The sequence below is a fragment of the Topomyia yanbarensis genome, chromosome 2 (genome assembly GCF_030247195.1).
Source record: "Topomyia yanbarensis strain Yona2022 chromosome 2, ASM3024719v1, whole genome shotgun sequence".
Lineage (NCBI taxonomy): Eukaryota > Metazoa > Arthropoda > Insecta > Diptera > Culicidae > Topomyia > Topomyia yanbarensis.
This window is the reverse complement of record NC_080671.1, coordinates 389,537,545-389,549,610: the sequence shown is the minus strand read 5'-3', so window position 1 is coordinate 389,549,610 and position 12,066 is coordinate 389,537,545. Positions and strand designations below refer to the sequence as shown.

The 12,066-nt window shown below is 40.0% G+C and overlaps 2 protein-coding genes across 2 annotated transcripts; one reads left to right on the top strand and one right to left on the bottom strand.

Annotated features, from left to right (window-relative positions):
* The first annotated feature begins 179 nt into the window (after positions 1-179).
* On the top strand, positions 180-1,588 carry LOC131684769 (large ribosomal subunit protein eL13). Its single transcript, XM_058967902.1, has 3 exons — positions 180-292; positions 723-991; positions 1,054-1,588. Exons 2-3 carry the CDS (start codon positions 749-751, stop codon positions 1,468-1,470), a joined length of 660 nt encoding a protein of 219 aa, XP_058823885.1. The 5' UTR covers positions 180-292; positions 723-748; the 3' UTR covers positions 1,471-1,588.
* A 4,402-nt stretch (positions 1,589-5,990) lies between these two features.
* LOC131680813 (uncharacterized protein K02A2.6-like) lies at positions 5,991-7,061 on the bottom strand. The gene has a single exon (XM_058961523.1). The coding sequence runs from the start codon at positions 7,059-7,061 to the stop codon at positions 5,991-5,993; it is 1,071 nt and encodes a 356-aa protein (XP_058817506.1).
* Between the last annotated feature and the right edge of the window lie 5,005 nt (positions 7,062-12,066).

The following is a 12,066-nucleotide window of genomic DNA, read 5'->3' as shown; positions in this document are numbered from 1 at the left end:
CTTTGGAAAAGTGCGGACAATACAAGTTCGTGAAATGTGTTTTTAGGCAAAACCAAAGACGATGCTTAAAATATACAATCATCTCTGGGCAAAACCAAGCAAATGAAACGCTAACGCATTACCAAACCCCTCGTTGACATGCGAAACTTTCACGGCTGACATCTCTCCAACCGGAAACAGATGTGCTGTCGCTCTCCGTTGACAGCCATCAGCTCGACCTGTCAAAGTGCAATTCTTTCGATTCTCTCTTTTCCGGCCTTTACGGTTGTTGTGTGAACACATTTTTGTTGAGGTACAAAATTTATTTCAGTTTTCCGAATGTGAAATAACGTGAAAATGAAGCGAATGGTGTTGAAACGTTGTACATTTTTGTGTTTTAGTCGATTCTTATGAATTCAGTGGATTAAATTGTTTCTGATATCAATAAATTTCTTGAAATGAGCAAGTGAATGTTTACCAATGTAAACATTCGCTTGTTCACCAAGAAATCGTTTTGGTTTTGCCAAATCTTGCTCAATAATGGTCTGTCTTCAATTTTTAAGTAACAGCAGTGTTTTTTATTTAATTAAAACTTGCATTAATGTGCGAAATAATTGGTTTCTGTAAGAAAAAATACCCACGATTTATTAGGTTATGTTTGACGACGTCGCTTGTTTCTACGTTTTGACAGCTGCCTCCCAGCACAGATTTGCTAATCAAATGTTTTGGTTTAAACTCCGCAGGGCCTAGCTAGCAGAACCCTATCAAGATGGTGAAGGGTAATCATATGATATCCAATGGTCACTTCCACAAGTACTGGCAGCGACATATTCGAACATGGTTCAACCAACCGGCCCGTAAGTACCGCCGTAGGCAAAATCGCATCAAGAAAGCGAAAGCTGTATTTCCGCGGCCAGCTGCTGGGCCATTGCGTCCGGTTGTTCGTTGCCCATCGCAGCGCTACAATACTAAAGTCCGTGCAGGACGTGGATTCACGCTTGCTGAGCTGAAGGTAAGTTGAAATCGCTGTACAAAACCGCTATCAACAGTAATCTAATGTTTTTTTGTTTGTAGGGCGCAGGTTTGACGAAAGGATTCGCTCAAACCATCGGTATTTCGGTTGATCCTCGTCGCCAGAATAAGTCCGTTGAGAGTCGCCAGCAGAACATCCAGCGACTGAAGGAATACCGCAGCAAACTGATTCTCTTCCCGATCCACCCGAAGAAGAAACTGCGCAAGGGTGAAGCCACCGAAGAGGAACGCAAACTGGCCACCCAGCTGAGAGGCCCTGTTCTGCCGATCAAGAACGAGAAACCGAAGGTTGAATTCCGCGCAATCACCGAAAAGGAGAAGAAGTTCTCGGCATTCCTCGCCGTTCGCCAGGCTCGTCTGCATGCGCGTCATTTCGGTGCCCGCGCCAAGAAGGCAAAGGAGAACGCGGAGAACGAAGCCAACCCGGCTGCAGCCAGTGAGAAGAAGGCCAAGAAGTAAAATCAAGCGGACTGTATAATTTAATGTTTTATTTTTTCGTTTGGTACACCTAATGGCAAAAAATACGGATATGCAAGAAATATAAAAATGTTTGGAATGTGTTATTCCAACTCCATAATGGAAATGTTTGATTAAATATCTGAGAAAAGGCCTATTGCATCCCAGTTGTTGACAGGCAAGTGGATTATTTGCAGGTTGACGGCTAAACGAATCCACAAATGATTTAAAAAATTAAACCTATTACATACTCTATTTTTCACCCTAACAGCAATGGCTCAAATTTAATGGCGTTTTCGTTTTTTCTTGTTGCTACACCGGTGTAGTGCAAAGAAAGAGATAGACTGATTACACCCAAGTTTGAATGGGTGTAACACCGACTACACCGGTGTAGTGCACTGTCAAAAACGAATATGCCATAAGTAAAACGCTTGTTCGCTTGAGTCATTCAATCCACTACACCTTATAAATCACGAAGATGTTTCGTTACGGAATTCAAGGAAGCTCCTGGATATATTGACAGAAAATTCGGACTAACACATTTCGAGGGGTGCGTAGATTATATTGCTAATGACATTTCATGTAATTGTTCTAACGCTAAATGAAAATTATCCAAACCTCTAAAAAATAGATTCAAAGGCCTTCAAAAACAAAAACGTTCACATTTCTTGATAAACCTATGATCACCTTAATAAACATCTTATGATCCAAGAGCCTAACGACCTGTTCAGGGTATCATCCAAACAATATGTAGATTCGTTGGACTATACGGGTTAAATTTTGTGTATAATTTTTTTTTATTAGGGCTAGGGGCAGATCACTCTTGGAATGTATAACAAATTTGCATCAAATTAGATGAAATGCATTTATTTTCCACTTTTGCATCAACTTTGCACTCCCTCGCTGAAAAGATTACTTAAAAATCGTCCTACGCTGATCCAATTTGTTTGATGTTTTGTTGAATGTTGGGCTGTTTTTTGTAGGGTTTTGACGTCTTACACGCAACGCAAAATACATTGCACGCAACGCAAAATGCATTACGAATTTCTATTTTGATGGAAAGAAATGCATTTAATTTCGCTGATTTTTAAAAATGCCTCACAAGTGATCTGCCCTTAGGGGTAGGGCGTGGTTCTGACTTGCATATTATGTAAGGAGTTGAGGGATAAATGCGAAGAGATCTGATAACCAATGTTGCTTTAGCATCGTCATCCCACCAAAGCACTGTGAACACCGATCAGCTGCATTCGTTCCATCTCCTTCTTCGCCTTTACAAACAAAGTTCATGTTCATATTCATATCACGTCGATTCGTAAGCGTTCATGCGAATGAATTCTCGAGTACTTTTTCAAATGGACGTAAGTAACATTGAGAGCCTCTCTTTGTTTACTTTCTCTTTCGTTTATTACGACATCATTACAACACTTTGTACTAATTTTCCAGTACATATCGAAAGCCGACGGTTTTTACTACAATATTATGCAAAGAGTAGAGTAGTAAATGTTGAAATGGCCGAGTAATCAACAGAAGAGACCTCAAAGAGAATTTCTCATTGTTACTTACGTCCATTTGAAAAAGTACTCGAAAATTATCCATACAGTCGGCCTTGCTACACATCAAACGAAGAATGAGCAGCACGAGAAAGCTTTGATATGAATAACTTCAGAAAACTATTCATCCCCAAAGCGATGATCGTTTACACCTATAGTCGAAAATGACATTTTATCTTCGCTGAAGAGCGGCCCTCGAAGAATTATGTTTGTATTCTGATGTATTATACTGTAGGCAATAAGCCAATGTATGCGCTGGAAATCACATGTTTTGGACAAAAATTTGTCAAGATTTTTTGTAAATGTCCCTCAAAGGTGATGAAGGTGGTTGTGTTTCTGTATAATCTAGTTAAATTAAAATAGTGCTAAAAATCTACAGATTCGGTTGCATGTCTGTAAGAAGCAAATAGTCGAAAATGAAAAAGCGTATTTTTTCATACCATGTTTTCTATTAGTGGTAATATTGATAATGCAAATATTCTCATTTCGTTTCTCTTATAAACTTTAGTCGATTAATTAGTAATTGCAATCGAATTATTATTATCCAAATCTCATTGGCGGATTAGACTACCTAGACAAAACTAGGTGAGAATTCCAATGTTGACCATTTTTTATTCAAAATTAAAATGAATTTCGTATTCGATTAGACACAGATTAAGTGATTTTTAAAAAAATCGATCTTTTACCTCAAAAATCAAATTTATTGGTTTTCTTCGTCGTTTAAAAGCATCGTATTTTTTCAAATCAGGATAGTAAATGATAGGATGTTTAACAGAAGCGATACTCTTTGATCGACAAATCGATTTTCTTTCATCCAATCTTTTCCCTTCGATTTTTTTTAAATTTTGATTATTTGATGTGGGCTAATTGGCTTTTTATCGAAAATGCCCATAACTACTTAGATGGCAAGATCTGAAAAGCATTGTAAGTACTATAGAATCAACAAGAAAAGGATTTCGGATCATATTGAATATTAAGTAGCCGATGAACATATGGTGAAGCTGTATTTTTAAGCAAAAGGTATTTTATTTCTCAAAGCTATTTTCAAGATCGTTTACAACTGTTGGAAAGATGTCGTTGTTCATTTTTATCATCATAATATTTCTAAATATTTGATCCCTTAGTTTCATTCGAGAATCTATTAAAATTTGTTTCGTATGGCTGAACAGACGCTCAACGGTGACTTGCGTAGATGGCGCAAACAGTACAGCACATGCCAGTCGGTACAGCCTCGGACTTGAATATTTTTGCTTATTCCAGTACAAAATTACATCAAAAATAACCTCGCTCGCGTTGGTGAACTGGGTTTTCGAGGATGATGGATTTGCAGAGGGTATTCGTTGAGACATTATTGCTACCTTTTCGCGCATCTCCAACTTGATTATATCACCCAAAATTTCTTGCTTTATTGGTTGCGCTGTATTATTTGCGGTGGCTTCTTCGCAGAGCTAACCACTTAGACAATTTTCAACAAAATCTTCCTGTACTATATCCTCTTTTAAATCCCCATTGACTTTGAAACCAGTCTCATTTTCTAGTTGACTGTTCAAGTTAACGAGATATTTCTGAAAACATCATTTTGGTACAATAATCATTTTATAAAGTGTTTTTTCAATGTTGTATATGTTTGAACTTTAGAATGCGAGTGTTTAATTTTAATGCAGCACACATACATATATTACACCAGTTTACGAATTTTGGGGTAATCATGTTAAGCTAAGAAAAAAGCTGTTTGTTTTGAAATTTTGAGTCGCTAAACAGGAAAACAATGTCAATTTTCTCCTCCAGAGGTGTGTTTTCGACATTCTTTTGTGATCTTGTATTGATCGGATGATTTTCTCACGATATTGACCAATAACTAAATCGTTATTTTTTATTTTTTTGGAAAACTCTAAGATGACTCTTTAAAAAATTGAGCATTGTTTTCGTGTTAAACACTAATTTTAGGAGCCTGAATATTTCCTTTTCTCGCATCGCATTTCTTGTATATTAGTGTTATCAAAAGTGTCATGAAATATAAAAAAATGCTAAATTATTTACCTGCGCGGTACTCTTATCTTCGGCGCTCAATCTACCCGAGCCAATGAAATTAAATCGAGGGTCCAAATAGAGGTTCGTTTTAAAAATCGCTGTTTGTGTTAGCATTTTTACTCTCGTCTCCATTGCTTTGAGAAGTCGTACTTCCAAAATATTTTGCTTCGCTAAATTTAGTTTCGCTTGGCAGATAAGCCAATCTGCATAAAACTGACTCAAGGGTACATGCTGTTTTTGTAGCTTTAGCGTCAATTCAAAGGTAGGTTCAAACACTACGCAAAATAACTCGATAAAATTGCAATGGTTCGATAAATCTAAGAAATTTAAATTTAATACTGTTTTCAACTGAATTAAAAATTAAATAAAGTTGCCAAGTGTAGAATCCTAGGAGGGGACAACTTGGGCTGCCGAATCACAATAACTGAAACACTTGAGTTGTTTAACGAAGCACCGTTTATTCTGCGTCTATGCACGTCACTAGCTTACATTCGAATGCCGCACTCTTCTCTGTTCGAGAGCCGAACCCTATGTCAACACTCAGTCACTCTCTTCCTGATCCCTAACTGCTAACATGGCTGTACTAAGGGGTAGTATAGTATTCCTACAATCCCTTCCTCTCTCTAGTAAAATATTTGAAAAAAAAGTAACACAGGAAACTATTCCAGGGGCTGTATCGCATAGGAGACTTCTTAGCCCGGGCTGGACGTTTGGCTGCTGGCTTCTGGATGTTTGAAGAGTTTCGATCCGATCTACTCAGCCTTCTGGGTGGTGTAGTGGACGGATTATGTGTTCCTGGATTGTCTGGTAATGTAGTTGATGACGCAGTTGCGTGACCTGAAGAAGCTGTGGATGAATCAGAAAGAGTTCCATTTTGATTAGGTGCCCACTTTCGTAGATGAGTGACTGATCTGCGATACATAACACCCTCGTCATTGGATACTATACAGTCGCTTCCTGTTTTTTTATCACTTTGAATTGTTTCAATCTGAACTTTGGTTCAAGTTTACCGGTTTCATGATTCCTCATAATAACAAGGTCTCCAACATTTATGTTCGAAAGTTTCGCATGCCTACGCTCGTCCGCGTATCTTTTGCCCTTCAACTTATTCACTGCGTCATTTTCACGTATTCCTTCTTCACGATACATATGAGGATCAGTTCTCAGAGACGGGAGAAGGTCTTTAACTGGGCGACCAGTCATTAGCTCCATTGGTGCCTTTCCCGTTACTGAATGCGGCGTTGTATTGTACATGTGGATATAATCCTTTACAGCCTTCCGCCAGTTTGAATTTGTCACTTTGGCAATTCGCAACGCTTTCAGAATACCTTGATTCTGCCGCTCTACTAGACCATTCATCTGTGGCCAGTAGGGAATTGTCCGAACTAGTCGAATATTCTTAGCTTGGCAGTACTTGGTAAAATCCTCGCTAGAGAACGGAGGACCGTTATCACTGCGAATGATTTCCGGGTAAAGTTGTTCATCAAACACCTCATCAAGAGCCTCTATAGTTTTAATGGCATTAGTCGATTTCATTTCAACCACTTTAAGGAAACGGCTGAAATAATCAACTATCACTAAGAATGTGGCACACTCTTTTGCGGTGAAAAAATCAATGGCTATCTCTTGCCACGCACGTTCCGGCATCTGCTTTCGTATCATTGGCTCTGGAGGAAACTGTGAACTTACAGCCGCACATCCAGCACACTCCTGTACTTTATCAGCAACATCTCGGTCCATGCATGGCCACCCTACCTTCTCCCGAAGGTTCCTGCGCATGGAAACCACACCAGGATGACCCTGATGAGCTATTTCAAGGGCTTTTGGTCTCAGAGCTACTGGAAGAACGATTCGTTCATTACGAACCACAATTCCATCAAATATTCCTAATTCAGTTTTGAACGCTTCATATCGAAGCAAATCCTTGGGCCAAATACTTGATTTCAGAGCATTCATCACCGCTCTGAGGGTATCATCCTTAGTAGTTTCACTTCTGATTTGTTCAATGCTCATAGCTGTTGGGCCGTCACCTACTGCAAAAAGAAAATGCTCGGAATCTTCATCAAAAGCTTTACTTCCGTCCTTTGGGCACAATCTGGATAATATATCCGAAATATTTAGCCTCCCGGGGATATGCTTCACAACAAAATTGTATGGTTGCAAACGAAGCGCCCACGATTCTGCTCTTGAACATGCACGTCGTCCGTCTCGATATTTCCCGCCGTAGATATACTCCAACGTTTTGTGATCACTGAAGATAGTAAACTGCATACCAAAAACATAGAGATAAAATTTTTCTACTGCCCACACGACCGCCAGAGCCTCTCTCTGCGTTTGAGTGTAAACCTTTTCAGCGTCGGTTAAGCTCTTTGAAGCAAAGCTTATAATTCTAGGAGTATTATCTTTGTTTCGTTGCACCAGCACTGCTCCCAAGCCGTTAGGAGAAGCATCGACGTATAGTTCGGTCGGGTCATGTGGATCGAAAAATCCAAGCTTTTGAACTTTGTGAGAGAGGTCATCAAACGCGATTGACTGCTCTTCACCAAATAAATCAATATCTCCACGAATGAACTTTCTTAAAGGTTCCGTCCTTTCTGACAGTCGAGGGATGAAATGTCCAACAAAATTTATTAGGCCGAGGAAACTTCTAGCCTCTTCCTTTGTCACTGGTTTACGAAAATTTTGTATAGCGGATACTTTTTCGTCGGAGGGGCTTATACCTGCGGCGCTGACCTTGAATCCTAGTATCTCAATTTCTTCCACGCCGAACAATCATTTTTTCTTATTCAACATAGCGTTGTTTTTTTGAAGGACTTCCAACACTTTACTCAGACGTCCATCGTGTTCTTGGCGTGACCTCCCAGTAACCACGATATCATCTATGTAAACTATCACTCCCTCAATGCCAGCCAGCATTTGAGACATTACACGCTGGAAGATCTCGGGTGCGCAGTTTATACCGAAAAAGAGCCGCTTAAAACGCATCAAACCTCGCCCAGTCATGAACGTCGTGATACTTCGTGATTGTGGGTGTAGCTCAATGTGGTGAAATGCTGAAGTGATATCTAGTCTCGAGAAACATGTTGACCCCCGAAGCTTATTCAGGAAAGTCTCTATCACGGGAAGGGGATAATGTTCTCTTTGAATAGCTTCGTTGGGGTGTTTCATATTTATACATAATCTCACATCATCTTTCCCTTTCGGTACTACGACCATAGGCGAAATCCAATCGGGTGCCCCTTCAACTAGTTCGATGATGTCACTGCGAAGCATTTCAAGAATTTTTTCGTCAACCTTGCTTTCCATAGGACTGGGTACTCGTAGGTAGGCGATCCTCTTCGGCGGTACACTCTCATCAATCGTCAACTTGATTTGTATGTTGGGAAACTTTGGGAAGGGCTTAAACTCTTCGATGTGCTGAACTTCTAGCCCGACTTTAAGAACATTTAGGTCTTCAGCTGTTCTTTTGCTTAAAAGGCATCTATTCGCACCTTCAACCACAAAGAACTCGGCGTAAGCTTTAGGTTTTGATGGATTAACGGTAATCCACGCCTCAAACATAGTAGATACCTGAAGTGGCTGATCGCTAGCATACGCTTTAAATTGTCGGTAGCATTTAAATTTCTTCTTGAAAATTGCGACGTCGCTTCGATGAATTGCATTCCACACGCTTGAAGTTATTGCGTTTATTGATGAACCTGAATCGATCAGGAAATCAACCGGGAAGCTACCAATTTGGCATTTTATAATTCCGTTAGTCCTGGAAGGAATTTCTCGATCCTATTAAAATAATAATCAAATAAAGACACATTATCAGTATATTTCATATGAACTGATTGCTCAAATAATATAATTCCTGCAGATTCTATGAACCAATCTAAATTCAACAAAAACAGTTACTTTTTGCAAAATAGCTAACACAAAAAAATCTACAAAATCACTCTACCTGCGTTGCATCATTTGTATTTGTACGTCGGGGAAGTTCTTCCTTCCAATCTTCTGAACCAAAATTATTTGTTTCTCCTTCTGGTTGCTTCGACCGCACTTATTGCATCTGGCTCTCCTGGCCGAGCATGCAGGGGAATTCGAATGATGGCCACGAGATCCACACCGACCACAATTCTCTGGATACCGAACCGCACCAGTTTGATACCTTCCATGATCAATATTTGCTAGCGCTCGTTGGGGTTTTCCGATTCCTCTAGTCCATTCCTGCTTCACAGCCGCCACAATTCCAGGAGATGGTTCATCCGCATGTTTTGTCTTCTCTTTCTGCTTAAGCAAAACCTCACGGTTTACAGCGTAACTAGTAATCTCATCCAAACTCATTACGTTTTCCATGCCTTTATCGCGAACTCGGTCGTCACGAGCACCCATTGTTATTTGTTGCATTATCTCTCTTTCATCTCTTTCCCCAAACTCGCATCGCACAGCTTGTTCGCGAAGCCGGAGCAAAAAATGGTTGAATGATTCATTGCTCGACTGCCTTAATGACCGAAAAACTTCAAGTTCGACGCGGTCATTTCGTTTTCCAACGAAAAACTTATCCAGTCGTTTGATAGCGTTATCGTATTCTGGTTCTTCAACAGGAGAATATGGTATCTGTACAGGATCCGGGTGAATCTCCTCTGGAACCGGTGCCAGGTTATAGAAAATTCGTTGTAAACCACGACCGCCGTACGTTAGTAGCATCACCAATTTAACGTGTTGTGAATCAACGTTCTTCATTTCAATGTAGAGTTCAAATGATCTGCGCCATTCCTCCCACTCTCTACGAAGATCTTGAGAGTCAATGGCATCATTGAATGGCTGCAGGGGCCAATTTGCATTATTTCCGTTGCTCATCTGGAATTAATTTATTCTATTATAAACGTACCCGCTTATCTGTTATTATATCATTTATTCTCGTAGCAAATCGTCACTGTATTACAACGGCGAATATTTCACTTGATTATGTTTGCTTCGCACAGCATAATACATACGATTTACAACAAAACAAAGACAACAGAGAAGAAAATGAAATATTAATCGAAATGTTTGCATACTTTGTGCTTCACATTTCGACCTAGCATTGTCAATATTCAGTTTTATTGCAGTTTGTGCGTGAACTTTGATTTTTCGAAATAATTTTCATTTGTAGGGAGCTACCGAATCCAAAGTTTAATTTTGGCTTTCTGTGTGACTGTGCATTCGCGTCGGTCGTGCTCGCTTTGCATCTTCGACATGTGCGCACACACACACTGTACTCGCTTTACATCACATAGCCTGAATATTTTCCAGCGACTTCGGATTCGGCTTCGTTTGCACTTGTTTTACCTCTTATTTAGGCGCTGTCGCTCTGAGTGTGTTAAGCGGCCCTTACACGTTCAATATTTTCGTCAATACCAGTATTGACGATATTGTTACAATATTTCAGTCCCGTTTGAAATCCACATCGTCAATAATTTTTTTTCCATTACACGTACAATACTTTTGTCAATACTCTCTAGTATTGACAAAAATATTGAACGTGTAAGGGCCGCTTAAGGCCCGCTTTAGAATCGCATTAGAATGTACATATTCTTTCTCGTTGGTCTCACTCTCCGCAATATAGCAATACACACATACATACACACACAATATAATCGCTCTACGGCACATAGGCGGCCTAGCATCCCAGCGACTTCGTTTTTTTTCGGACTCGCTTGCTTCAACTCTTGTGTTGAGTGACTATATTCGCGTCGGTCTCGCTTTCTGCAACTTCGACTAGCGGCATGTAACCGGTCCAACTCTTCGGCATTTTACCGGTCTAGCATCAAAACTACTTCGGTTTTTTTTCGCGCTCGTTCGGTTCAGCTCGCTTTGGGTGACAATATTCTCGTCGGTCTCGCTTTCTGCAACTTCGACATGCGCTCTCGCCCTGCGGCATGTAGCCGGTCCAGCATCAAAACGACATCGGTTTTTTTTCACGCTTGCTCGCTTCAGCTCGCGTTGAGTGACTATATTCTTGTCGGTCTCGCTTTTTGACTTCGACATGTACACACTATACTCGCTCTACGGCTTAAGCGGCCCTTACACGTTCAATATTTTCGTCAATACTAGCAAGTATTGACGAAAGTATTGAACGTGTAATGGAAAAAAAGTTGGATTGACGTAAATATTGACAAAAATCAGATTTTCCCATCAATTCTGACAATACTGCTTCGGGAGGGGGAACTTTCAATTGTGTGCGTGCGAACTGCTAACACACACAGACTGAAGTAAATCTAAAGCAGCAGTTGTTATTCGATCACGCAAGGCGGAAGTCATTTTGAAATATTTAAAAAATGGAGGATTTTGAAAATGAGAAATCAAAAAACGATTTACTTGCAAGTTTTATCGAAACATTCGAAGGTCTCCCGGAGTTGTGGAACTCAGCTCATCCACACTACATGAACAAAAGCAAAAAAAAACAGGCCTTGGAGAAGTTACTTCCGGTATATAAAGAGATTATGCCGGAAGCGAGTATACAAGATGTGAAACGCAAAATCAACAGCCTTCGCACAAATTACCGGAAGGAGCTACGAAAAATTGTATCGTCTAAATCCTCCGGTAAAGCAACAGACGAAATTTACGTCCCTTCCTCTTGGGTGTTTTTCGCGCTGAAATTTCTTCACACTAACGAGCAGCCAGTAAACGCCAATGTAACGTTTGTGAAGTCTAAGGTAGTTATATCTATTTATTTATATATGTATATATGCACAGCGTACATATTAAAATATTGCGAAATTTTGTTTAACTCCGTTGTGGCGTGATAAGATGCTCAAATATATTTGACCGGATTAACTGGGCAATGTATATTCCCAGGCATTAAGTACCGTTCTGTTTTGCAGATATCACCAGAAAACCCTAACGTAATAGAAGAACAACCCAAACCGTCACAATCATCGATCGTAGCACCGCCAATACCCGAACCCAGCACATCTCGAAAAGTGAAAATACAAAAAAAATCAAGTACAGCAACGCAAAATGAACTAATGGCCCTGGCTTGCAAATACTT